We start from the raw sequence: 25567 nt of genomic DNA, 5'->3' as shown, positions 1-25567 counted from the left end.
CAGCTGGTGTTGGAGAGGGATGAGAGTTGTTGGTGGCTGATATGATCAGAAGGGAGCACTTAAAGCACAGCGCATGTTTCCTGGGTGTGCTCATGCTCATGTACCGGGGCAGCCCAGCAGCTGACCCCATTTCCCAAACTGCGTGTCTCCTCTCTTTCTCTCTCTGCTCCACAAAGTTGGGTTCTGCTCCCATGTATCTCTGAGTGCAGTACAGCCCGTGTTGGTGCACTCGCTCAGTACCTACAAGCTCACAGAACACGAGGGCTGTTGGGGGTGCTTCACAGCAGCCATTCCACAGCAACATCCAGGACTCTGACTGCAGGAGCCTCTTGTTCTACGCTGAGGTTACAATGTACTTTCTAAACATCATTGCTACTTGCAGTGGTGATGCACCACTGTGTTGCAGAAGCTGTTTTGGGTGGGAAATAGTGACAAGGGCTTTTGTTCTGAGGATGGCCCCCAGCCCTGAGACACATGTTGCTCAGTTAGGGCTCTCCCCCCAGCCAGGGCTGCACATGTGAGGCACCCAGTGGGAGGCAGAGGAGGTGGATGCACAGCGCTGCCTCTCGCTGTGGGGCTCTGGGGAGCACTGGGGCACTGGGGGGGGCTTGTCTGCAAAGAAGCAGCTGGTGAGAAGCTGAAGCACAGAGCATGTCTTTTCTGGGGCTCTGTGGGCAGTCCCGTCAGCTTTCTTACAGTAGCACTGCTTTATAATTTCTCAGCGCTGTTGCATTTCGTAGGCCATCACTTTTAATTTCTGCCCTTGTTAACCTGCGCAGCAGTACTGACTCAGTGCTGAACAATGCGTTGGACAGGCAAGCAGAGCCGTGATTCATGCTGCTGCTGGAGGGATGAGCCTTCTCCTGTGCTTGCTTATTAATTTCTCCCAGCGCGTGAGTCAGCCCCCCCAGGCAGGGAGGCAGCCCCAGGGCTTGGGAGCGAGGAGCTGGGGGTGCGGACGGCTCCAGGGCCAACAGAGGCTCCACGATGGGTTTCTCCTACCTGCCCAGCCCTGTGGTGGGCAGATCTCCTGCAGAAGATGCTGGGAGAGCAGCTGCTGGGTGCCCTCGGCGTGGGTGTCCCATGCGGACCCCGGGGAGATGCAGAGCCCGTGCAGGACGGGGAGATGCATGGCACTGCTGCCTGCACAGTCCGGAGATCCTCCCCAGTGCCCTGCTGCCCTCTGGGTCTCTGTATCTGCCGTTTCTCACTGCTTGGCTCTGTTTGTTGGGAGCACTCACCTTTTTGCACAGCAGGGACATCACATCTCACTGTGTGTGTATCAATTGGAGAAAACCTTTGGCAATGCCCCTTCCCACGGACCCAGCCCCTCACCACCGCTGTCCCCTCCCTGCCAACCCCAGGGCCGTGCTGGCCCAGGGCAGCTCCCAGCACATCTCCCAGCACATCTCCCAGCACACTGCCTGCGCCCCGCGCTGCAGCTCGGAGCTGTTTTGGAAAGGGCTGCGGCGCGGCATGATGTCAGCAGCACGGTAGTATCTCTGTCTCCAGCCTCGTTAGGCGCTTCCTGTGCTCTGGCTCTGGCTCTGGCGTGCCTGCCGTGTCTGTGCGCTTTCTTCTCTTCCACAACTCCCCAAGGATTTCAACTGGTGTTTTTTTTTTCCTTCCCTTTTATTTTTTCCCTTCCTGCATCCCTTACCCAGCGGCTTTTTCGTCTCTTTTCCCTGTTTCTCCTTTCCTGAGCTTCTCCTTACTCCCCCCTGCTCCTCAGAGAACTCCCGGTGCGTCCTCTCCCCATTGAACCACTCTCCTCCCAGCTGCCTTCTCTCTCCACATCTCCACCAAAGCCTTCTCACTGCTGACGTGCGGCTGTGCCATCCACCCTTGTGTCCCCATCCCCATTCCTTGCTTCTGTCTCTGTCCCCATCCCTGTCCTCATGCCAGCCCCGGGCTCCCCGTGCCCTGCAGCCACCACAGTAACCAGCACCGTGGCTTCCTGCTGGGGAGAAGCAGATGCAAGGCTGAATCACGGCTCTCCAGCGAGTGTTTACTGAGCACAAACAAAATATGATTTATTTCTTTAATTTCTTCCCTCGCAGCAGCCCAAATGCTGCCTGAATGCGGATGGGCTTCCCCGGGGCCTGGGCGCGAGGGGCTGTGCTTCCCCTGGAAGCTGCTGTGCTTCCAGAGCACAGACAGCCACAACCCACTGCAGCTCTGTGCATCGTTCTTGGGGTGCTTTGGATGAGCACTTCTCACAGCCCTCCTAGGGCTGGGTACTGCTATGTCTGCAGGGATACTGCAGGGTGCCATGGTGAGACACAGACTGCTGGTTTTCCATCCTTGGCCATGCTTGTGACTTGCCAGGTCATTTGTGACTTGCCTTGGCACATTTGTTTTTCTGTGCTGTTGCCACGAATCCTGCCACAACGCCCCATGGAGGCTGCCGTGCTGGAGCCCACAGGGATGGGGTTGTGTGGGGCTGGGATGGCTCACAGGGCTGGGCTCTGGGGTCTGAGCTTGCCTTCATCTTCATCCCAGCTTTGATAAATGCCCATCACATCTCTTTCTCCCAGCGAAGTCAGGTCTTTGCCCTTATAACCCCACACGGAGACAGACGTGTGCTTTTCTCTTGAAGCAGCTCTGCCCATTGATGGCTTGGGGCTGGTTCTGGGGCTTGGAGACCCTGTGGGAGCCCAGTGCCATGGGGCTGGTGCTACTGGTCAGGACTGGGAGGAGGTGAGTTCGTGGGCTGCCATGGGATGGAGGGAAGAAAGCAGTGAATGGGCGGTTTGTTGCTTGTGGAGCATTGCTGCATCTTGGGATGGCAAGGCACAGGTCAGGCACTGTGGAGTGCTGGCGTGGGATGCTCCTCCCAGGCAGATAAACCCACGTCTGAGCTGGGAGGGGACATTTCCATGGAAATTGCCTCCAGGTCTGTGATTGCCAGCTCACCTGGGGTGGTTGTGCTGCCCTGTAATCGTGGGGAGAGACCGTGGAATGGAGCCGGAACGGGTGGCAGCTGTGCAGCCAGGGAGGGGACAAGGAGGAGGAGGAGGAGGAAGAAGCCAGAGCCCTTGTGAAGACCAGAGCATAGCAGAGATGGTGAGCAGTGCGCCTTGCAGAGCTGGGGTACCCCGGGATATTATTTGGGAAAAGCCTAATGTGAACCCAAGCATCTTGCTGCGGTGGAGGCTGGGTGGGTAAAGGGCCTCGGGAAGGCATGAGGTGAAAGGCTGGGCTGGAGCTGCTGCCAGGTGGGGTGGGGGCACTGGGTGCTGCCCTGCACTTGGGGGGGTCAGTGCCTCTTTGGGACATGGGATGGAGCGAGCTCCAGGACACAGTGAGCTGGGCTGGCGGCTGTGCTGCATTTGTTGTCTCACCATACAGCGATGTGTGGGGTCCATTTGGGGGACACCCACAGGGATCCTGGTGGTTTGGCTCTGAGGCTTTGGGCACTCACATCCCCAAGGCCCTGAGGAGGTCCTGTAGGCTTGTTTGGTGATGTGCTGAGAGTGGTCTGCAGGCTGAGAGCTGCAGGAGCAGGGCTTGAGGAGGGTGGTTTGTGCTGTGGGGTGGTTTGCAGCTCTGCTCTGTGCCCTGTGGCACTGCACCTGGTGTTGCGGGGATGCTGGAGCTGTGGGCTTTGCAGGGCTGTACGTTTACCAACCAAGAGAAAGTACTGGGTTTTTGTAAGAAATCTGTTTTTTTTATCCTCTGTGTTCTGTGCAAGGATTTACTGGACTGATATCTTGTCACAAATGTATGTTTTATTCTATTTTGGCTTCCTGAGGCCTGCCTGAAGCTTGCTTCTCAGCTGAATCTCAATGCAGTCTCATGGGCAGCAGGTCCATTTTGAGCAGGTGGGAACGGGGGGAGCAACACCCTGCAGAGCACTGAGCAGAGCCCTGATGTGCCCCAGGCTGGGGGGCAGCCAGCAGGGGAACGCAGGGCTACCCACGTACAGCTGGGATGTGCTGGTGTGTGGTGCAGGCTCTTGGCACGTGTCTTCTGAAGGCACAAATAAAAAGGCCGTGGCCATGAATCCCGTAATGTCACCAATCCCAGCGCTGAGCTGAGCTCCGTGTGCCGGACCTCCAGGGAGCTCAGAAGGGCCTCCAAGCTCTGCCGGGTGTAGCTGGTGCATGCAGTGACGTTGGATGCAGAAGGGGTGGAAGGTGGATGCTCTGCAGACCACACTCTTTCCTTCCCTGTGCTGACAGCCGTAACGCCAATAAAACAAATGTTTGTTTTCTCATTTGTTTGATGTGCAGCAGTGGCAGCACGAGGAGCTCGCTCAGCCCCCACCTCCCGCAGCGCAGCAGGAGCATGACGCGAGCTGTAGCCACCAGTAAATGGCATCTGGGGAGGAAAAGGGATAAAGGAAAGGTTACTGTGTTGTTCTTCGTGATGGATGAATGAGCTGTCAGCTCTGTCCTGCAGTGATGGATCCCCGGGTATTCCTGGGACAGCAGGAAGGAATGCGTCTTGCAGGATTTCTTCGCTCGGAGCAACCATTTGGCTCTTGTGGGGCTGAAAAATTTAACTGAGTAACAAATTAATGGAGTTATTAGTCACTGTCTGGCTTGAATGGAAACACTTAGCTGACACGGCCAGTCCATGCCTCCATCCCTGGGCTGGGGAGTCTCCCCGTGGGGGCTGTGTGCCATCCCGTGCTGCCACTTGCCATGCCCTGCATTGCAGCACAGCTCTCGCAGGAGCACCCCATGGGGCAGGCAGTGCTGGAGCAAAAAGCAGGATCCTGCTGCGGGCCGGTGGGGGGGGCCCTGTGCAGGATGGGGCTCATTGCAGCCACACTGCACCTGTGGAAAGACGGGAAAATGGGGTGTTTTGGCCCCCTGGGACGTAGCACAGTGTGTGCAGGGGGCGAGGGGCAGAGCAGTGCAGAGCTGTCCATGCACGCTGCGTCCCTGCAGCTGTGTGTGCCCCCTCTGCCTGCATCGGTGTCACAGAGGCACCCGGAGCCCCAGCAGCCCAGAACAGCACCTCTGGAGCTCTGATCCCCACCATGCTGGTATGGGGCAGCCCGAGTGGGACGGGCTGGGAGGCTGCACACAGGCATGGTGAGATGGGAAACTCCCGACCCTGAGCCGCTTTCTTCCCATCGCCGGCCAAGAAACGTGACGCTGAGCAAAGGGGAGAAAAGAAAGGGAAAAACAAAACTCACGCTGGATTCAGAGATGGCCTTTTCACTGGCAGAATCGACGCTGTCTGCGTGCAGAAATCTTAATTTCAGATCCGGTCTTTAAATGCAAATGTGGCTTTAAATAGCTGTTCCTGCGCACACGTTCTGGTGCCTTCTGCCACGGAGCTAATGGATTGTGCTCTCTGTCAGTACATTCTTGTCTCATTTTGTATCCCCATACATTAAATTGATAGTTTGGGGGATTACAGCTCGTTCCAAGATTACATGGGTGGAGTCCCCTTTATATGGCCATGCTGGTATGTAGTGAATTTGAATTGGCACAGCAGAAAACTCGAAAATTTGGAACAGATAACTGTCTCCTATCTTTATATGGGAACACCAGAGTTCTTTGCTTTATTCTGGGGTTCCTGCCATTCCAAATATAATTTATTCTTTTATATAACTGTTTTCATATGATACACTCTTCAGAGAGGATAATGATTTGGGGAGGAATATAATCTTTTTTTTTTTTCTTTCCCCTCCAAGGCTGTCTTCCCAATTAATGAGATTGAGAACACGTTCCAAAAAGCTTTTTTCCCCCTCTGGGCTTTTTAAAATGCTCTCAAATTATTCTGCAGTGTGTCTCGCACTTCCTTGATGGGGTTTGGTGCCTCAGCACTTAGTGGTGGTCAGGCAGTGCGGTGTGAAGCCGTGCGTGGGGCAGCAGCAGAGCGGCACAGGGAGGCCCATGGGGCACCGTGCGTCCTTCTCTGCAGGGCTGCTGGGGGAGGGATGATGCTGGAGAAGTGTGTGACACCTGGGGGGATTTCCCACAGACTTACAAGCTCACACGCAGCAATGATGGTTTGGGACAGCCTTCTCTATGCTGCGCAACCCCAGCTCTCTCAGCTTGGCCCATAGGAGAGGTGTTCCATCCCTTGGAACATTTGTTGTAGCCCTCCTCTGGATGCACTCCAACAGCTCCATGTCTCTCCTGTACTGAGGACTCCACATCTGGACGCAGTGCTCCAGGTGAGGTCTCACAGCTCAGAGCAGAGAGGCAGATCTCCTTCCTTGCCCTGCTGGCCACGCTGCTTTGCTGCACCCGGGATCCATTGACTTTAGGGCTATGAGGGCACAGTGCTGGCTCTTACCCCGCTGCCACCCCCAGTCCTTCGCAGGGCTCTTCTCCACCCTTCCATCCACCAGCATGGTTTGCCATGACCCAGGTGCCATCGTGTCCCAGCAGCTGCAGCCAGCAGAGGGGAGCAGCAGGGAGGAGCTGCCGTGTGTCTTGAGTGCCAGGCTGAGCACCAGGGGCTGGGCAGCTGCCCCCCATCCCCAACGGGGCAGAGAGGAACATGGGCTCCACTGGCACCTGCACGCTGGGCTCCCTGGTGCATACAGTGCTGTGTGAGGCTGCACAGCACAACCTCAGCTCTGCCATCACCTTGGCCCAAGTGCTTGGGTACGGGTTTGGGGGGTGGGCTTTGATCAGCATTAACCCACCCGTTTGTTTTGCAGAGTTTTTCTTCCAACATGGAAAAAAAAATAACCTCCCTCGGTTTTGGTCTCTCCTTTTGTTTGTGTGGGCATTGGTTATTCTGGGAGCGCTGAGCCAGATTTTATTGGGATGACTGAGAAAGCTGCCACCTGCGAGCAGCTGCTCGTCTTTGGGCATCGTTTTGGTGTCATTTCTGAACAATTGCATGAGGCTTCTTCAGCCCTTGCTCATAATGTGGTTCTCCCAGGGACACTGCCCAGAAAAAAAAAGATGAGCTCAGATCATGCTTGGCAACATTTCAGGGAGTAAAAAGTGCAGCGGGATTGATGTGTGTCGATGGGAATAAATGGGTCATGCAGAACTGCATCGGCCCCTCCATGCCACCTGGTTCCCAGCCCCGTGGCTGCTATTTCCCAGTGAGGCTCAACAGAGCTCATCACTGTCCTTTACAATGGTCTCATGTTTGACGCTTGCATAAGCCCTCTCATTGAGCACCTCTTTCCCTCTTGGTGTTTTTGGTGACGCTGCACTTTCAGGCAGGCTCTGAGCATCACGTGGAGCACTGTTGTTCTCACAGCAAGGGCAGCAGCGGCAGCACTGGCCCAATTCTGCGATGCTGGTGTAGGGAAAGGAAGAGGGCCCTGGTGGTAATGGCTTTGGCCCTGCTTGGGACAGCACTTTCTTAGTCACATTGGCCAACAGTCCAAAAATGGGGGAGATTTAGGTGAGATGTTAGGGGGAAATCCTTCAGAGGGCGGTGAGGCGCTGGCACTGCTGCCCAGAGCTGTGGGTGCCCAACCTTGGAGATGCCCATGGCCACGGATGGGCCTTGGGCAGCCTGAGCTGTTGGGCACAGCCCACGGCAGGGCTGGGGCTGGGGGCAGGGAGGGCCCTTCTGATCCAATCGTGCTGGGATTCAGCCCTCCCATCTCAGCCAGGCAGTGTCCTTGCTCCCAGCCACCATCTCCATTGGGATGTGCCACGTGCAGGGGCTGCTCCTGCCCCACCAGTGCACTGGGCTCCGTCCAAGAGCTGTTCACCTCCATCTCTGGAGCGGAACGGCAGAGCTAGGAGCAAGCCTCACTCAAGGATTTGTTTTAAAAATACATGCCGATAAAAATGACTCTCTCCATTATTTCATTAAGGGATTTCAAACGTGCTTCCTAAGCCCTGAGTCATCAATGAAATGAGCAAGTGGCAGCAGCGCGGCGGCCCCGTGGAACGTGACTCACGCTGCGGTGTGGGATATGCACTGAGCACAGGGATGCTTGCACATCAACCCCCCCCCACCCTATGGCATCAGCAGAGCCCTCTGTGGCTCTGGGTTTGTTTTGCCTGTGGATCTGCAGCTTCCAGAGCCCCCCTCCTTGGTGTATGGCTCTCCTGGCAGCCAGCAGATCCCCATCTAGTTGCGTGTGAGACGGCCGACGTTCAATGTTGTGTTGTATAACTGCAGAGATAAAAACTTCCATAGGCTGTATCAATGCAGGAGAGATTGATCTTTCCACCCAGAATGCAGAGGAGTGTGCCAGGCCATCTTCTGCTCTGCTTCGGGAACTCTCTGTCTCTCTCAGTCCCCTGGCACAGGTGGGGGAAGCGGAGCTCATCCCAGCTCCCTGCATGCCAGCAGCTCTGCCCAGCTCTGCGTGACCTATCTGGTTGGTGTCCTTGCAGCCCCCATAAATGCTGATCCTCTCCTCTCTCTGGAGATGGCTTCAGCTCTGCTGTGTGCCAGCACATTTCTCTGAAGATTCAGGCTTTGTGTTCCCATCCTGCTTCATCCCTCTCTGCTTCATTATGGTGATCCATCCACCCAGTGTTGCTTCCATCAGCCACTTGTCCTAAATTCCCCACCTGTCACCATCAGCTGAGATCACCCCACGTTCTGCAGCGGGGCCAGGGCAGTTGGTGCAATGGGACTGGGGCCATTGGTAAAATGGGGCTGGGGCTGTTAGTACAGCGGGATCGGAGCTGTTGGAGCAGAGGGACTGGGGCTGTCACTGCCCTGGGTGACGCTGCTCCTCACCAAAGGGCTTCCAATTACATCCCGCATAGATGGGATGCCAAGAGCACATCCTCACCCCCTGCGCACGCTGAGGAGAAAGAAATGAAATGTGGGGGGAGTTTTGGCTGTGTGCTGCGCACAGATCCTCTCTTTTCTGGGAAGAGGGCAGGGAGGGCTGTGTGGGGGCTGTGGGGAGGCACGGGGCGGGTGGGGGTCAGCCAGTGGGGTGCAGGGCAGCCAGGAGCTGAGCCTGGGCTGCTGGCCCCGCTCCAGGCCCGACTCCTTGGACATGGTGCTGGAATTCTGCTGTCCCTCCTCGACTGCTATTTTCTCTTAATAAGGCTCCAAATGAGATGTTTTGGCTAGCCATCATTACAGAGCTCCCCGCTTTCTTGTTTTGTTTTTCCTCTCTCCAAAGCTAGTGCCTCGTTGTTCTATTCCAGCTATCCAATACCCCCTGAGTTTTCCATGACTCTTAAAAACCAGCTGCTCAGTGTGCTTGCATTAACCCATTCCTTGCCCCCTGGGGTTGCTGCTGCCAGCTGTGGGGCTCCCAGTGCCAGCCGTGGGGCTCTCAGTGTCAGCTATGGAGCACCCAGTGATAGCCATGGGGCCATTGGTGTCACTTTTCAGGCTCTCAGTGCCAGCTGTGAGACCCGTGGTGCCGGCTTTGCCTTTGCCAACTTTGTGCTGGGCCACCCCAGGCTCTGAGCTGCCTTGGGACAGTGGCAGCCATCCTGCAGAGCTCTGCTGGTGCCAGGCTCTGGCTGTGGGTGCGGATTCCTCATGCATCAGGTAGTGGTGCTGCCACCAGTTCTCCACCATCCTTGCTGGATAGCGGATGAAACTGAATTTTTCATGGCTTGGGAACTGATTTTAGCCATAGTTCAGGATCCAGCACCCTGGGGTTTAGGTGGCAAGTCTAAGGAAGTAATGCCATACCCAGGGGGAGTGCTGTGCCCGATGTACAGGTGCTGTTCCCAGGATGGGGACTTGCTTTTGCCACGTCGACGAGTTTGTGTGCTTTGAATGAATGGACTGAGAACGAGACGTGCTGGTTGGGGATGGTCCAAGGATGTTTTCCTGGGGAAGACCATGAGGACGGTTCACACAGAGGCTGCAGAGGGGCCTCTGCTTGTGGGAGGCAGGAGGAAGGCTCAGTGAGGAGGAGGAGGAGCATTGCAACCTATAGAAGAGACCTCAGTGAAAGCCACCTCGTCTTGGAGACCTGCTTGGTGTGAGGTGCAGCTGCCGGCTGCAGCACAGCTCCCATCGCATTGCCCTGCGCTGTTCCTGCCCCGTTCGCATCCCATCATCCCATCATGTGGGGCTCCGCTGTTGCTCACTGAGCTCTGCCCGGGCCAGGGCTCGGCCACATCCCAGTCTGTAGGACAGAGCGAGAGCAGCGCAGCCCCTGCTCCGCGCTCCCTGTGCCGTAGGTTTGGCTGCAGCCTCGGGGCTGGGGGCGGGTGGGTGCCTTCAGCCCCAGGGAAATGTGCCGGAGCCCGGCCGCTGCCCACGGCCGCTGCGGGACTGCGCTGCGCTGAGCGCCCGGAGCTTTCCTCGGGGCTGGGCAGGGAGCGCTCCCAGTCCCCATTAGCATTCGGCCCCGCTTCTGCTTCGGCGCTCGCCTTCGCGATTGCCTGGCAACCACGGAGCAAAACTACAACAGCTGCCGGGCCCGGCGTGCCTCCTTCCAGCCGACACACGGCCGTGGTGACGGGGACAGGGAGAGGACGGTGGCACGGCCACCCTGTGCCGCTGCCCGGGACCCCGCGCTGGTGGGCTGCGAGGGCTGGGCCGTCCCTGGGAGCAGGAGCAGGAGGAGGTGCGGTGGCTGTGCTGCCGCCCTGGCTTGGTGGGTCTGTTTGTCTGTCTGTCTGTCTGTCCAAATACCTATCTGTCTGCCTGCCCACCCATCGATCCATCCGTCTGTCTGTCTGTCTGTCTCAGCGTGTCTGAGTGTCATGCTGCACCCAGTGCATCCCTCTGTCAGTGGGGGCCTTCCTGTGCTCACCCCATCCCCTCATCCCTCGGGGCTGGGATGGCACTGGGCTTCCAATGGCACAAGCTGGTGAAGTCGTGGCATTCGTGAAGGGTGTGTGGTAACACGCGAGCATCGGGCTGTGCTCACTTTGTATGTTGTTGGGGTTTTTCTGGACAGAAGAATATCATCAACCTGTCCCCATGCCTGTGGGTCTTCCCGCTGACCCCACACCCTGTCCTGCTTCCAGCCTGCCCTGATTCATGGTGCCACACTGCTGCAAGCGGTGACAGATGTGGATGTGCTAGACTCAGAGCCAATGCATCCTCGTGCTGCTGCCATGACCCTTTCTCAGCACAGCCCTGGTGGCTGCAGGCTGTGCCTGCACTGTTTTAGGGGATGGAGGCTCTGAGCTGGCAGCCCAGGGTTCCCCCAGCCTGCCCACCATACACACAGCCCAGGCACAGCTCTTCCTCCTCACACATCTTCATCAGTGGCATTGCTCGGCCATGGGTTAAAGGGACATAACTGTTTTGTCTTCTGTCTTGCAGAGTCTGGGGTCAGCAGACAAGAAGGACTTCTACCAGTCCAAGTAAGTGCCAGTGGTGTTGGTGAGTAATTGCGTGGAAATGCCTGGTTTGTCCGTATTGCCAGGCAGCTCCGGCTTGCTAAGATTAGACATCTCGGTGTACAGGAATAGCTGCAGCAATTACATGAGCAGGGATGAGAGTGAAGGGCTGTCAGTCACCTTGACTTCGGGGCATCTGCAGATTGTTAAATGAGATCAGGAGGAGATGCCAGCATGGGGCCAGAGCTGGGACCCCATGGGGCTGTGCGGTGGGGCTGGGAGTGACCTGTCCACTGCTCTGCTCTGAGTGTGCACAGCACGCAGCTGCTGCTGCACCCTGCATTCCCACAGCCTCACTGCAGCACGGCACCCTCCAGGCAGGCAGGTGGTTTCTTTGCTGGAGGGATGCCTGGCAGCATGATGAGCTGCATGGGGGCAAACTCTATTCAAACTAATGGTGAGAGCTTCAGTGCTGGCCCCGAGCGCGGAGCAGCTGTGCGTTGTGCTGCTGAGTGTGTTTGCTGTAGGACCCTGCACTGCTCCTGTGCCGTCTGGGAGAAGTGGAACATCCTTCTGTTGTCATCTTTTTTGTACTGGGAAAAAGATGCCATTGGTGTTTTTGAAACTGTGGAACAGTGCTCTGCCATGCGGGGTTGTCACTGGGAGGGGTTTTTTGGAAGGTGTAGAAGGGATTGGGCTGAGAACATCTTTTGTCCTCCATAATTTGGTGTATTTCTTTCCTTGATGCTTTCCAATGCGTTCCTGCAGTGCTGCTCCCAGCAGTGCTGAGCCCACAGGGAGCACAAGGCAGCAGCATCCTTTGCTTCCTGGTCCCATTTATGCTTAACGTCACAGAGGCACCCCTTGGTGCCCAGGATGGCAGGGTGTTCTCAAACCCTGACAGAGCTGCTAGGATGTGGAGTGCCAGCACTGGTGCACATGTCTGGGGGTATCTATGGGCTCCTTTCTCCGTATGTCACCAGAGGCTTTTGACATCCCAACATGAGTCTCATGGGTTCCAGCTGAAAGGTCTGATTCAGAGCTGCTCTGTCCACTCACCTGATTTTGGCTACCAGCTTCCCAATACCACTGGCAGCAAGAGCCTGCTGAAAACCCAGCCAGAATCATTTCCTAGGCTGCTGGATCCCACCGAGCCTTTTGGGAGACCACAGGAGCTTCCTGGGGGGGGGGTCATCATGGATGCAGCACCAAAATCAACACACATTTGGCAAAGGATTTGAGAGATGTGTTTGTGACCTCTGCTGACCAAGGTCTGAGATTTCCATGCTGCTCACTGCAGTGCTGCTGTGTGCTTTGACCACCACACTCAACAGAGCCCAGAGCAGCTCTGGTGTCCAGGGATTGCTGAGGATGGTGATGGCTATTCCAGCTCCTGGCCCACGTCAGGAGCGGTGAATCCTGGCTTCTTTTGTGTCCAGGAGGCAGAGTTCCCTGTTCTGCATTATGTGCAGGAATCCTGTTTGGATTGGGAAGGCTTAACCTCAAATAATTACATCACCTGAGAACTGATGGAGGTAGAGAACACCTCGGAGAGAGCAGCACATAGGCAGCTGCCAGAGCTGACATTCCCAAGAGAGGAGCTGTGGCCATGAGCCCAGCACTGAGCCAGCAGCTGCACGAGTTTTACCACCTGTGTTGGCTGTGCCAGCCTCGCGCTGAGAGCAGCACTGGCACCTCCATGCTGCTCTTCCCAACGGGCTGTCAAGGCGTCAAGACGTGCAGGACACATCCTGGGCAAATCCCATCTGATCCTGTTTGGGGAGCAGCTCCCACCCGCTCTGCCCACAGCTCCAAAGCCTGGTGCCACTGCATGCCTTGGCACAGGGAGCTGCTGAGCAGGCTGCGGCGTTGGGTGCGTGCTGGGACATCCAGAGCCCCTTCCATGTTCCTGGTAGAGGCCCCTTGCGAGTGTTGTGGAGCAGAGCATGGGACCGTGGCGGCAGAACGCTCAGTGTGCAGAGCACTGCGGGTGAGTGAGTCCCCCCCAGAGGGGCCGGGGAAGGCTGCTGCTTCCTGGAGGCGTTTGCTCTTCGGTGTCAGGCGTGGACTGGTTTCTTTGAACCAAGAGAGAAATGTTGGTTGTAATAACGATCATAAAGCCCCATGTGAGCGCAGACCGAAATACCTGGATTTAATTAAAGCGCTGCTGATTTGCTGCAGGAGCTGCTTGCGCTCGCTGCCCTCCTCTGCTGAGAGCAACGCTCAGCTGTCAGGAGCCGCTGCGCTGCTCATGTTTGCAGGCACTTGAGGTGTCAGCACTGGCACTGCCCTCATCCCTGTGTGCAGACGTGGCCGTGCTCAGCCCTCTGCGCCCCTGGAGATCCCGCAGCCCTCCTGTGGGCACTTTTCAGGGCTCTGTCCCCGTTCCACATTCAAGGCTGCCGCCCACCTCCCGTGTGAAGCCTCAGAGGTGTAAACACACCACCAACCTCTGAAACCTCCTTATGTAACTGCAGCATCTCGTGTTTGTTTTGTCTTGCAGCGTTCATTAAGCCAAGAGTGTCTGCGGCTAATTTGTTATCACCCTGCTCTTAAGGTGGATGTCTTACACTGAGACCTCTCTGTGCCAGCACAGGGATGAAAGTGAATGTTTCATCTCTGAGTCATCCCCTCGTAACTCCTTGGCATCTTGAAGGATCTAGAAGCCCATATTTACACCTTGGAAGCATTAAGAGCCATCACAATAATCTAGATGTGTTCCAAAGCAGGGTGTTCATTTCACTGCCTCCTTAACTCGGGCACTATCATTACAACAGTAATAGCAGTGTACCTGTGTGCTGGGTTTGACTTCTTTGCAGTGCCCAAGAGCCAGAGAGCCGCTCAGCTGGGATGCTGCAAGGAGTAGCCGTGCTGCCAAGTGCCAGGCAGTGAGAGGAGGAAGCCCAGGGGAAGGGAGAGGTGATGGATGGTGCCGATGCTGCAAGAGGGTAGGGAAAGCAATGCCCAGCCCATCTCTGAAGCCACGAGGTTCTCAACACTGCAAGAAATTGCCCCAGAATGCCTTCACTGAGCTGGAGGATGCGTTGCCCAGCCTTAGGAAGGGCTCTGAAGGCATGAGTGGCAGCTGAGAGGCAGCAGAGCCCTAACTCTGGCTTTAGAGTCAGGGAATTAGCTCGTCCACATGCAGTGTAATAAAGCAAAGAAGATTCCATTGCTGGGCAGGGTATTGTAGTGGCAGGGGCTGAGCCACTGGAACTTTAAATATATATTTTCCCCATGGGTTTGGATGGTGGATACAGAGCCTATGTTATGGGCAGGTGGAGAGCTTTGAGCCTCTCCAAGTGCTGGGAAAGGAAGGGAATCCTTCCAGGGTGCTTCTGAGAAATGTCGTGGTTCAACAAATGTCACTCTGGCGATGGAGAGCAGGGCAAGACTGAAGCTGATGGAAGAGGAAGGCTAGCAAGGGTGGGTGTGAATGGCAGGAGATAGGGATTGCCTTGGACGTCTGCAGAGAGCAAAGATGGCCCTGCAGGGGAGAGGATGGGACACAGCCTGGAGCTGTGGGGTGGGAGGGCCATGGCAGGTTCCATGGGCAGAGGCCCCTTCTCTCACTGTGCCTGGGTGGCACCAGCATCAGTGGTACCCGGCCTGGGACCAGGGATGAGGACCCGCTCCCAAATGTCCCAGCGCAGGGGATGAGGAGCTGCTCAGCTCCACCCCACACAGGACGGGAGGAGCAGTGCTCCATTCCGGCTCAGTGCTGCTGCCAGCTCTGGCAGAACAAAGTTTGGGGTTTAGTTATTTCTGTACAGCTTTCAATGTGTTAAGCGAGCTTTCGATGCAGGCTCTCGCTGTGCCGGTTGTCATAGAAACTTGAAGGGCTTTTTTTCTCCTATCCCCCCAGCCCCTTTCTTTAAACCAAAGCTGTTTTTTTTTCCTTCATAATTTCACTTCCAATGCAATTAAACCTGCTCGGCCCCTGCCACACCAGGAGTTGGTGCCTTTGCACTGTGTCTCCTTCTGTCCTCACCTAGGGGTGGCACACCTTGGCAGCCCTGGGTCCCAACCCATGGGGACTCCAATGTGTTGGGGGTCCCACGCTGTGCCCGAGGCCACACATGGGAACCCATGCCCTGAGGGCAGCAGCAGGGCTCACTGGGCCATGCTGGGGCCAGCTGGGAGCCCACTGCACCCTCTGCAGCCCTCCCACATCCACCATGCCTGCCATTAATCACGGCTGAGGAAGCAGGCGCAGGGGGGTTGGGTTTGTGGGTTTGGTGGAATGGGGCTGTCACACTGCACTGTGCAGGCTGTGGATGCTCTCCGAGCAGCATCCCTTCCTCCCAGCTGCTCCAAGGGACCTAGTGAGGACCTGTCCCTGTGCCAGCCCGCTGGCTCTGCCCCTCTCCATGGAGTGGGGCATGTGCTGCTTCCTCCTTGACCCATGCTCTGGTCTGGGGGAACAGGAGCAGAATTTCCGTCAATAAATTGAATGCAGCTCAAGCTTTTAGAAGCAGGGCATTTTCCCAGCCCTCGGATCCATTTTGTGGCCCGTCCCCCTGCGGCCCCTCTGGTTTCAGCGTCCCACTTTAAGCACAGCATCTTGATGGCAGGAGTGCTGCCCTGAGTACAGAGGTACCTCCCCTCTCCCACAAGAGCCACATCAGCCCTTTTTGCCACAGCACCACATTGGGGCCTTGTGCCGGGCTGTTCACCCGTGGTGACCCCCAGAGTCCCTCCCTCACCGGGACAAGTCTCTGCCCCTGAGCGTGGCAGGGATCCATTCCACAGTGCTGGGCGGCCTCAGCTCGCGCAGCTCAGCACTACTAGGCAGCCCACATTTCTCTCTTTGCCCCTCAATATTTCCTGTTGCATCCATCTTTCTGTCATCCGCTCATCTTCCCAGTGAGGATTCTGTTTTCTCCCCAATCACCGATGGAACCACCACCAAGCACGCTCCCCCGGATCTCACTGAGAACACATCTCTGCACTTCCCTGCTCTGTTTGGGATCTGCCAGCCAGCTCCCAGCCTGTTCAGTGTGCTTCATTGGCTCTGTGTAGTACTAGCTTTTAAAATCAGAGAGTCATGAAGCACTGAGCACTCCGCTTGCACGGGCTGCGTGTGCACGCAGTGCTTTTACAACTCAGCCTGCTAAACTACTGCCCACTAAAGAGCAAAATCAGGTTCATTTGACGAGATCTCTTTCCCATGAAGACCTGCTGGCGGGTTTTAATTACAGCCTGCAACCTTTAATCATTTCTTAATTTCACTCAGATGAGCCCAGGCTCTGGGTCTCAGCCCTGGCCGCTCTGCAGCCAACTGGGTCCCCCTCCCCCAGGCTCTGCACAGCACAGTGGGGCTGCCTGCCCCCCAGCCCCACAGCCTGAGCCCTCCCCAAGGCACCATGGAACCCAATGATAGCTGTGCTGTTCTGCCTGTCCCAGCTGTGCATTTTCCTCATCAAGTTTCTACACATTTTAACTCTTCGTTTTGATTGGCCTCTCTTTGTTGCATATTCCATTTCCACACTGAGCCCTCACTTGGCAAACAGGGCTTTCAGCCAGTTGCTCATTTTCCTACCTGTGAAACTGGACTTTGCAGACATCTGACAAACTCCCCATGAGAAACTCTGTATTTTTCCCCTCACTTTTTCAAAGCCTTTCCTTGCAGTGGATTTATCCCATTTCCCAGGCATAAGAACAGCCATTCTGCAGCCTCATGCATGCCCAGCTGGCTGCCACCATCCCTTGTTGGTCTGCAAGGATTGCAAGCAGCCTTGTGTGTGCCTGACTCCAGCCTTGAATGATGAGGAGTTGGCCCCAGGAGTGCTTGGAGATACACATGCTGTGGTGCTGCTCACCCCTGCTGCGCAGAGGCTTCAATCTCCTGACCATGGGAATCATTGCAGCAGGTTTCAGTGGTGCCAACTGCGTGAAATCTCGGCCCATGAGTGAAGATTTCCAGTGCCTCACTCCTTACTCAGCCTGACTGCTCCAAAGGGCCATGTGCTGCAGCACAGCAGTTTGCTGCTGCAAAGGCAAAAGCTGCCCGTGCTGGTGGAAATGACAGCATTGGCTTTGAAAGCAGCGAGCCTCCGGGTTTCTGTCCTTGTGCAGTGCTTCTGGTGGGGCCATTTGCTGTGGGAAAATGAGGGACCATCATGTGAAATGGGCTGTTTACCTGGCTGTGCCACACAGATGTGGAGATAGTGCTGATTTGCTCTGGGACCAGTGTGTCTGAGGACATGAAAGGAGGAAAGTACATTGGTTTTGCTGCACCCTAACAGCAGCATAGGGGAGATCTGACATCTAAGCTTGCCCTCAGGTTTTGGCCATCAGCAAAGGCAGAAGTCAGAGCAACACGCCGACTGCCTGGAATGTGGGGCAGAGGGGAGGGCACAACTGCTTGACTGTCCCTGCAGGTTCAAGACACTGTGTAAGGCTGCAGCACCTCCAGCATTGCTGAGAGGCTCTTGGGGACATGGATCCCACCCCATGAGGGCTCCTTCTCTGCCCAGGCTGCACATGGAGCCTGGCTGCTGGCCCAGGACATGTCTCTGCCACATCCAGAAAGGGCTCTTGGAGAGAGGGTGAGCCTTTAAGAATAACTAAAGGGTCACTGGGCAGTGATATTTTCTCCTAACTGAAGACCTGATGGAGTCAAGCTGTGGCCAGCACTGGCAGATTGATTCTGAGGAGCTCCATGTATGAGTGACAGGTGATTGCTCACTAAAAAAGGGCCATTTCACTGTGGGTATGCAGGAGGTGTGCTGAGCTCCAGTACTGCAAATTCAGTCCCTCCCAAACTGAAGGTGTTCCAGCCCAGGGCTGTCACACAGCAGAGGATGTGGGAAGGGGACACAGAACCCCCTGGGACACTTCTGTATGGGCTGGGCACCACATTGTGCTCTGATCTCACTGCCCTTGGTTTCACTTCTCACCCCACACCAATGCACAGACCCATAGAACACCTGTGGTGTGCTCAGGGGAGTGACATGGAGAGAGTGACATGGCAAAGGAACCCGAGGGTCTCCCCCCCCCCCCCCCCCCCCCCCACTAGGGTAGTGTACTGTTCCACATTTCAAAATAGGAAAGGCAAGCTTTCAAGAAGCTCAAATCCCTCAAAAGAAGCACTGGACATGGCAGTGATCGAGTAGGGGCCATTTGTAGGTTTTCCTTTGCAGTGGGAGGTAGGAAAGATAAAGCACCCAGGGAGGGAAGGCTCAGACGTGTTCATTCTTCCCTCATATCAGGGATGCTTTGTTTGCCAGAAGGGCAATTATTTGGGCTGCTGTCTCATTAGACAGACGAAGTGCAGATCAGGGCTTGCTGAGGCCCAGGCTTGGATGGGCTTTGCACACAGAGCCAGGCTGCACCACCTGGCTGTGGTGCTGGTGTCACCTCCTGCTTGGTTCCTCCCCTTGTGACAGCAGGTTCAGTGCAGGGGCTGAGGCCATCAGTCGTGGGTTTGGCACCGCTCGTCCCGAGGCTCCTTGTTCCCTTAGCTGCCTTCTTGCAGAAGTGCAGCTCATGTGCTGCCATTCCGGATGTTTCACCCCCTTCCAGGCAGCCTCCTGCCCACCCCTGGCATCCCAACATCTGCAGATTGGACTCACCAGCCCAGCACTGGGAGAGCCCTGCCGATGTGGTTGTCCCCACTCCCCCACCTGTCCCCACTCAGTGCCACGAGTGCTGCTGTCACCTCAAGGCACGGCTGTGTCCCTGTGCCTCACTGCATCCAGCAAAACCTCTGCAGCAGCCCACAGGGATCCCCAAAGGAAAGTGGAGCCCTTATATGCAAAGGCTACACCAAAATTCGCACCCCAGACGCTGAGGGTGTCAGCTAAGATTTCCCAACACAGAGAGAGCCCTTTCAGGTTGGCCTGCTCAGACACTGCAGCTTTAATGCCTGGGCACCCAGCGTGTTTCCACTCCCCTCGCACGCATCAATCAGGTCTCGGTGAGGCTCTGAAAGAGCCAGTTTGTTAAACAAACACACTTAGTGTAAAAAGTTTATTCCAGTTAATTAGGACTTCATTGCAATGGAAACAAATTACCCAGCTGTCATCTGCCAAGCCAAACAGTGCCAGGGCAAAGGGGGTCCCGGCCAGGCGGGAGACAAACAGCCATCTCAGGCAACCTTATTTATGTCCTTTTTATACATTTTGGTATTTATTTGGACATTCCAGAGCAGGAGAGCTGGGTTAACGCCGAGCTGCACGTCCCGGCGTTGCGCGGTGTCGGCTGGTAATGGCTGCAGGTTCTCTGCGCAGCGCGGTGCCGGTGTCCGTGGGCACAGCCCTGTGGCTCCGCAGCAGGCAGGGGGTGCTCAGCAGTGCCAGGTGCTGCTCCCAACACTCGGAAGTGACAGATAAACCCATCGGATTAGCAGCGGGTGTCAGGAGCCCGGCGTCCCCTTCCTGCAGCGTTAGTCACCCGAGCCTGGCGGTGGGGCAGGGGGGGGTGAAAGTCATCGAGTTACCTCCCCCAGCTCAGTGCCTCGCTCCCATGGGATGCCCTTGCTCCGTCCCTCTGGTCACGGCTGAGGGCTGCGTGGCATGTAAAGGGTGTGCGTGGTGAGGGGGGTTGGGCTCATTGGGCTGCGGCGTGGTGGGTTGAGGCGACAGCATGGGGACATGCGAGGTGACAGCGGGATCCTGCCTTGGCACCAGGATGGGTGCCTGGGTTCCTGTGTGCACCCAATGGGTGAGCCTGCAGAGGGACTTGGAGAGGTTCGAGAAGTGAGAGCATAATGAGGTTCAGCAAGGCCCAGTGCAGGGAGTTGTGCTTGGGTCGGGGTAACCCCAGGTGTGTGTACAGACTGGGAGCGCAGCACTGTGAGCTCGCAGCCCCGAAGGCCGACTGCATCCTGGGCTGCAGCAGCAGAGGGGGGCGGCGGGCAGCGAGGGGATTGTCCCCCTCTGCTTTGCCCTTGGAGCCCCCAGCTGCAGTGCTGCGTCCAGGCCTGGGGCCTGGCACAGCAAGGGGGGGAGCTGTTGCAGCGGGGCCAGGGCAGGCGATGAAGATGCTCGGAGCTTGGAGCAGCTCTGCTATGGAGACAGGCTGAGGTGCCAGGGTGTGCAGCATGGAGAGGAGAAGGCTGCAGGGAGACCTCATTGCGGGCTTCCAGTGCTTGAAGGGAGCTTATGAACAGGGAGGGGGCCAAATTTTCTAATACTGTCTGATAGTGATAGGACAAGGAGGAATGGCTTCAAACTAAAAGAGGAGTTGGATGTTAGGGGGAAATTATTTACCCAGAGGCGGTGAGGCACTGGCACTGCTGCCCAGAGCTGTGGGTGCCCCATCCCTGGAGGTGCCCATGGACACGGATTGGTCCTGGGCAGCTGAGCTGGGAGGCACAGCCCACGGTAGGGCAGGAGCTGGGGGCTGTGAAGGCTCTTCCAACCCAACTGTGCTGTGATTCTGTGTGGGAAAGACAGTGGCTGGCACTGTCAGGTCAGGTTAGGCTTTGACTCTGGAGCTGGGAAGGGAGCCTAGGAGGAATCAGGGCTCCTTTTTGGCATCTTGGTTCCAAGAATCAGCTGGTCCATCTTGAGAGACACCTGGAAACTACACGGATGAAATGACCAAGAGACCTGTGCTCTTCACAGAAGTGTGCTGCTGGTCATTGCTGCCATGTGGGCAATGGGCTCTGTCTCTGCCACATGTGCATGCACTGCTCGAGTCCTGCTGTCCCCTCCTGATGCCCAGTGTGCAGGGTGCCACGTAGCCCCTCCACTGATTGGCAGTCCTCTATTCTTGGGGGTCCTGATTTGCTTTTCCTCCATCGATTTGTTGTCAGTGCTTATTTTCAGCTCCTCCAGTGCCGTATCCCTCGAGGGATTCTTCCTTTCCGTCTCCCTCCTGCAGGTTTCTGTACAGCAATGTCAATCCCATGGGCAGGAGCACTGGGCACCACACCACCTCGCATGGCCCCACCAGGGCGCTGTGCAGGGCCACCGCAGCCACCCCATGCTGTGGGGACGGTGGCCATGGACACAGCCGCAGCGCATTGGGTGGCCGTGGGCACCATCCCACTCAGCGCTGCCCTCCCTGAGGTTTCTCTCTTTCCAGCTGCGTGGAAACAAAACCGAATGTGACCCACAGCTCAGGGTCCCCCCGCAGCTCCACAGCCGAGTCAGATGGAAATTTTTAAGCATTTAAAAGCTGCGCATAGAGTAATTCAAAACAAGCCTCGAGTGTGTTTTGGACTCCATCGAGCTGTCGTCGTCGCCCGGCTTCGGCCGCTGTCTGTCCAGGACAAGGGCTCACTTTGAGCCTCCCCTTCTGCTGCTGAAGGGGGAATGTTTTCGTTCCTAATTTAGCGCATCCGTTCCGCCGGGGTCCGACCCGACTCCCGCAGAGCCGCGTGGCGCTGGGAGCTCCCGCAGCGCCTCTCCCTGTCACCGCTCACAAACCTGGCTGCCCTCACACTCAGCCTCCTTTCTCTGGTCCCAGGCTTGTGCTCGGCGGGGGATGTGTGAAGGCACAGTTTGTGCTCGGTTTTTTTCCAGAATTTTTTTTTTGTTGTTTTGCAGAGAAGGCCGAGTTTGTTTATTTTTGAACACCTAAAATAAAGGTTGACGCGGTGTGGGCTCGCTGCTTGTCCAGGGCAGAGGCAGCACCAGGAGGTCCCACTCAGGTGTTGGCTCCCAGGCTGAGGTGCACTTTGTGAAGCATCGCTCTGCTGGGCCGCTCTCACCCTGGCAGATTCCCACATGCTTTGGGTTGGTCCCTCCAGCAGCTGCTCCCAGCTGAGAGCCCCTCACGAGGCCATGGCAACGCGGTCCCCCCGGGATGCTGAGCACCTGGGATCCAGCGCACCTTTCCTCTCTTCTCTCATCCGGTTTGCTGTAGGTCTGACCGCAGCAGTTCTAGGGTTGAAGTTGTCACTGAGGTCTTCTGTTCTTTACGATGTTCATTAGCACAGTTCTGATCAAAGAACAGCACGTTCCCTCCCTGTCCTCGTTTTCCCCTTGGTTAATAACCCATTGCTGCTTCGGCTCATTTTGAAAAAGAGACAGTAGCTTTGGGAACAGCTCCGGATATAATAGATGGACGTCAGCAATTCCAACCTGGTCTTTAAAGCGGTGTTAATTCAAAGAGAGGCGCAGTTCAACAACTGTGTTTTAGACTGCAGAAGGCTCGTTCTGTGTCCGGGGAGCACTGAGGCAGTCTGCCTCAATCCCTGGCGGTGTGGGTTGCTCTGAGCTGGGGCTGTGCTGGAGCATCCTATAGGGCTGTGCAGCGGTACCCTATAGGGCTTTAGCAGTTGAAAACACCGGGCTGGGGCTTGGGGTGCCCAGCAGTGGGGCTGTGCTCAGACCTTACACTGGGGCCAAGTCACCTCAAAGCAGGACGAGAGGCTGCGCCCATGGGGTGCTTTTGGTAACACCTGGGGTTTGGCTCCACGTGTGGTTGGGACGGCTGCGTGCCTTTGGCAGCCATGGGTAAGAAAGCACTGGATGCCCGTGAGATGCCCAAAATCTTGTTGACTCATCCTATCCATTCCTTGCTCAATTCTCAGCACCTCCAAGTCACCTTTTCTGCCGTCTGTGGAAACACAGCCAGCACAGACACACCTCAAGGTGCTGTTCCAGCATCCAAACCCAACGCTGCCAACATGGGCTTTTTGCAAACCCTCCGGCAGCTCACGTCTGCAGCATTGCATGGATCTGCTGCTGGGACCCCGGGGGGCTGCGTACTCCATGACAGCCCTGAGGAAGCTGCAGGGCAGTGTGAGGGTGCTGTGTGTGGGGGGGGAGCTGCTTCCCATCATGTCCCACCTGTGTGTGTCACGTGCTGAGATGTGTTTTTGGCAGTGACCTGCAGTGTGTTCTGTGCCGGAGGATGGAGCGTGGTGCAAAGCATTTGTGGTGCTATTGCCAGCGCAAATAATGCAGCTCTTCTTGGTTCTTCAGGGCACCAGATTTTCTTTACGGCAGAACCCTCCTGTGGTTTGTCTATCATTGCTGGCTGTTTGCTTTCAGAGTGTCTGAAGCAGCCTGCTCAGGCTCCCTGCAGCAGCCCTGCCAGCAGCACCGTGTCACACATTGCGTGTCTGTGCTCTGCTGTGTGAGGTGGGCAGGTGCTGCCCCGTGTCCCCGTGGGTCCCCCCCACAGAGAGGTGTGGGCCAGGCAGTGCGGGCACACTGCATTCCGATTCTTCACCCCTTGGGATGGAACTGCCTTGCACAAAGAGGCTTCTGTGTCCGAATGAAGTGCCTTTCAGCAGCCTGTCTGGCACGGCTGTTCTTCGTGGGGTCTGAAGAAATGGGCCTGATGGGGATTTAAGGGATTTAAGGATGGTGGGCACAGTGTGATGCGCACAGCTGGTGGCCCACGAGCTCACTTCCAATGGATGTTGAGTTTGTGATGCCAGTTTGCACAGCCCTGGGCAGGACGAGCTAATAGGGAAACTGAGGCACCAAGCTGTTGGCTCGCAAGGGCCTGACTTACTCAGCCTGGACTGCACCCTTAGCTTCTGCAGGAGCCAGGGAAAGCCACTGTGCTGTGTCCTCAGGGTCCCACAGCTCCCATGGCCCTGCAGTGCCCTCAGGAACCAGCTTTCAGCTCTCGTAGTGCTTGCCTGGAGCTGTGCTGTTGGTTCCTTTGGCCCTGGGTCCCTCCCCGCCGCCGCAGAGCTGCTCTGCTTGGCTGCAGAAATGCGCTCAGCATCCCAGAAATGCGGCTTTCATCCGGGAGCCAATAGTCACACAGCCTCCGTCCAGAAACTATCATTATCGGCCGCTTTCTTGTTCTTGGTTTCTTTGAACTACAGCTCCCAGGATGCCTGAAGATATGCAGACATCCGAAGACAGTGGTTTCCCATAAACTTTTGGGGTTTCATGCTTTGTAGGCAGGAATGTTTTTATTGCATCGCAAAGCTCTTCAAGTCCCTCAAACCTCCGCGGCGGTTCCATGCTATGGGGAGGAGCAGGGGCTGCCCGGGGCTTTTCTCCGGTGCCTTTTTCCTCTTGGTCCCTTCTCCAAGGGGAACCTTTGCACGTCCCTGGGAGCAACGAGCGAGGCACAGTGCTGTGGGGGATGTACCAGCAGCAGGGAGCCTGGCAGGTTGCGTTTCCAATAGTGACACGCTCACGAGAGCTACTAAAAAACTGGAGAGGGAAATTTTCCTTTAGCTCGGAGATGCTGTAACTGTGACCGAGTGGATCTGGTGCTTGCTGCATTCCGACAGTGTCTCTGTGGATCTGCCCACAGACCAGGCTGTGTGTGAGCCCCACGGCTCCGCAGCCTCCTGCTACCCAACCTGGGGCTGGGCACTGTGGTGTGGGGCTGGGCTGGCTTGGGTGACTCCTTACCTTCCGTGGCTGGGTAGGTGCTGAGGGGAGGGCACAGCCCAGGCCATGCTGTGCCTCTTGCCTTGCCCCACAGCACCCTGCACACATGCTGTGTGAACACAGCATTCCCCACGTGTATTGCACGCCTGTGTGCACCGGCGTGTCCGTTTTCACCGCTGTGCCATGTGCACCAACACGTCCACGTGAACGCGTGGCTGCTGGCACCTGCCTGCCCTCTGGGAGCTGCCCGATGGCGTCAGCCGGTGTGGTCCTCTGCAGGTTGATGCCCGTCCAAAAAGGAAAACCATGGAGGCTCTGCGGCCGGCTCGTGTTAACCACATCACTCCTCTCCTGCACTTGGAAAACCCGGCCGGCTGGGCAGCCCAGAATAACAAGTCTTTCCATTCCTGTGCGCAGCGTTGGACGCGGGGCCATCGAAAACAAGGGTTGGCTCCGGTGCGAGTGCCGCCGTCAGACTAAACAACAGCAGGTCCATAGGCTGCCCGTGCCCCACAGCGGGCTGCTGGGCAGAGAGGGGCCAGGCAGGGCTGGCAGCAGCGTGGGGCTGACACTGAGCATCCGCATCTCGCGGGGCTTCTCTGCTCCCCGGTGTGGGGGATGTGCAGGGGAGCCCCACAGCCAGAGGTGCCTTTGACTGCCGCCACAGAGGTTCTGTGGGGAGAGAATGCTGAGCCCTGGGGAACTCATCCTTGTTCTGAGCAGATTGATGGGAGGAAAGGGAGTTATCAGGGTTTGCTTTGCAATTCATTCTCGATTTTCCCAGGCTCTCGGCTAGTTATGTTAGTTATCCTGTTAGTTATGATAAAAGCTTGAATTGCTACAGGGAACATTCTGAAGAGCGAGTGCTGGAGCTGTGTGTGCCAGCCTCCTGTCCCCCAGCAGGAAGGGATGCACGCACATGGCTCCGTGTGGCATGAGGACACTTGAGGCTCATGCAGCCACCGTGGGACAGCCCAGGTCCTGTCCTGCTGCCTTACACAGCCCAGCATTTCTTCACAGAGAGGGAGATGGCAGAATCCTTAAAAACAAGCCAAATGGCAAGGATTTGACCCGAGGAAAGCAGTTTCTACCTGTCTTATGTTCCTTGCAGTTGACTGGAGCTTCATTTTGATGTGG

General features: G+C 56.5%; 1 protein-coding gene across 1 annotated transcript in view; it reads left to right on the top strand.

The window, feature by feature from the left end:
• Window positions 1-25567, top strand: part of LOC306952264 (ankyrin repeat and fibronectin type-III domain-containing protein 1-like) — a gene marked incomplete at both ends in the record, with an annotated part of 97259 nt that overhangs the window by 43172 nt on the left and 28520 nt on the right. Inside the window, one exon of the mRNA XM_079542934.1 lies at window positions 11152-11192. Within this exon, the coding sequence (XP_079399060.1) occupies window positions 11152-11192 (41 nt within the window). The remainder of the gene's footprint in view (window positions 1-11151; window positions 11193-25567) is intronic.

Source organism: Tetrao urogallus, assembly GCF_951394365.1.
Source record: "Tetrao urogallus genome assembly, chromosome: 15".
Classification (NCBI taxonomy): Eukaryota; Metazoa; Chordata; class Aves; order Galliformes; family Phasianidae; genus Tetrao; species Tetrao urogallus.
The sequence above is the reverse complement of the archived record's forward strand: the minus strand, read 5'-3'. Positions and strand labels throughout refer to the sequence as shown.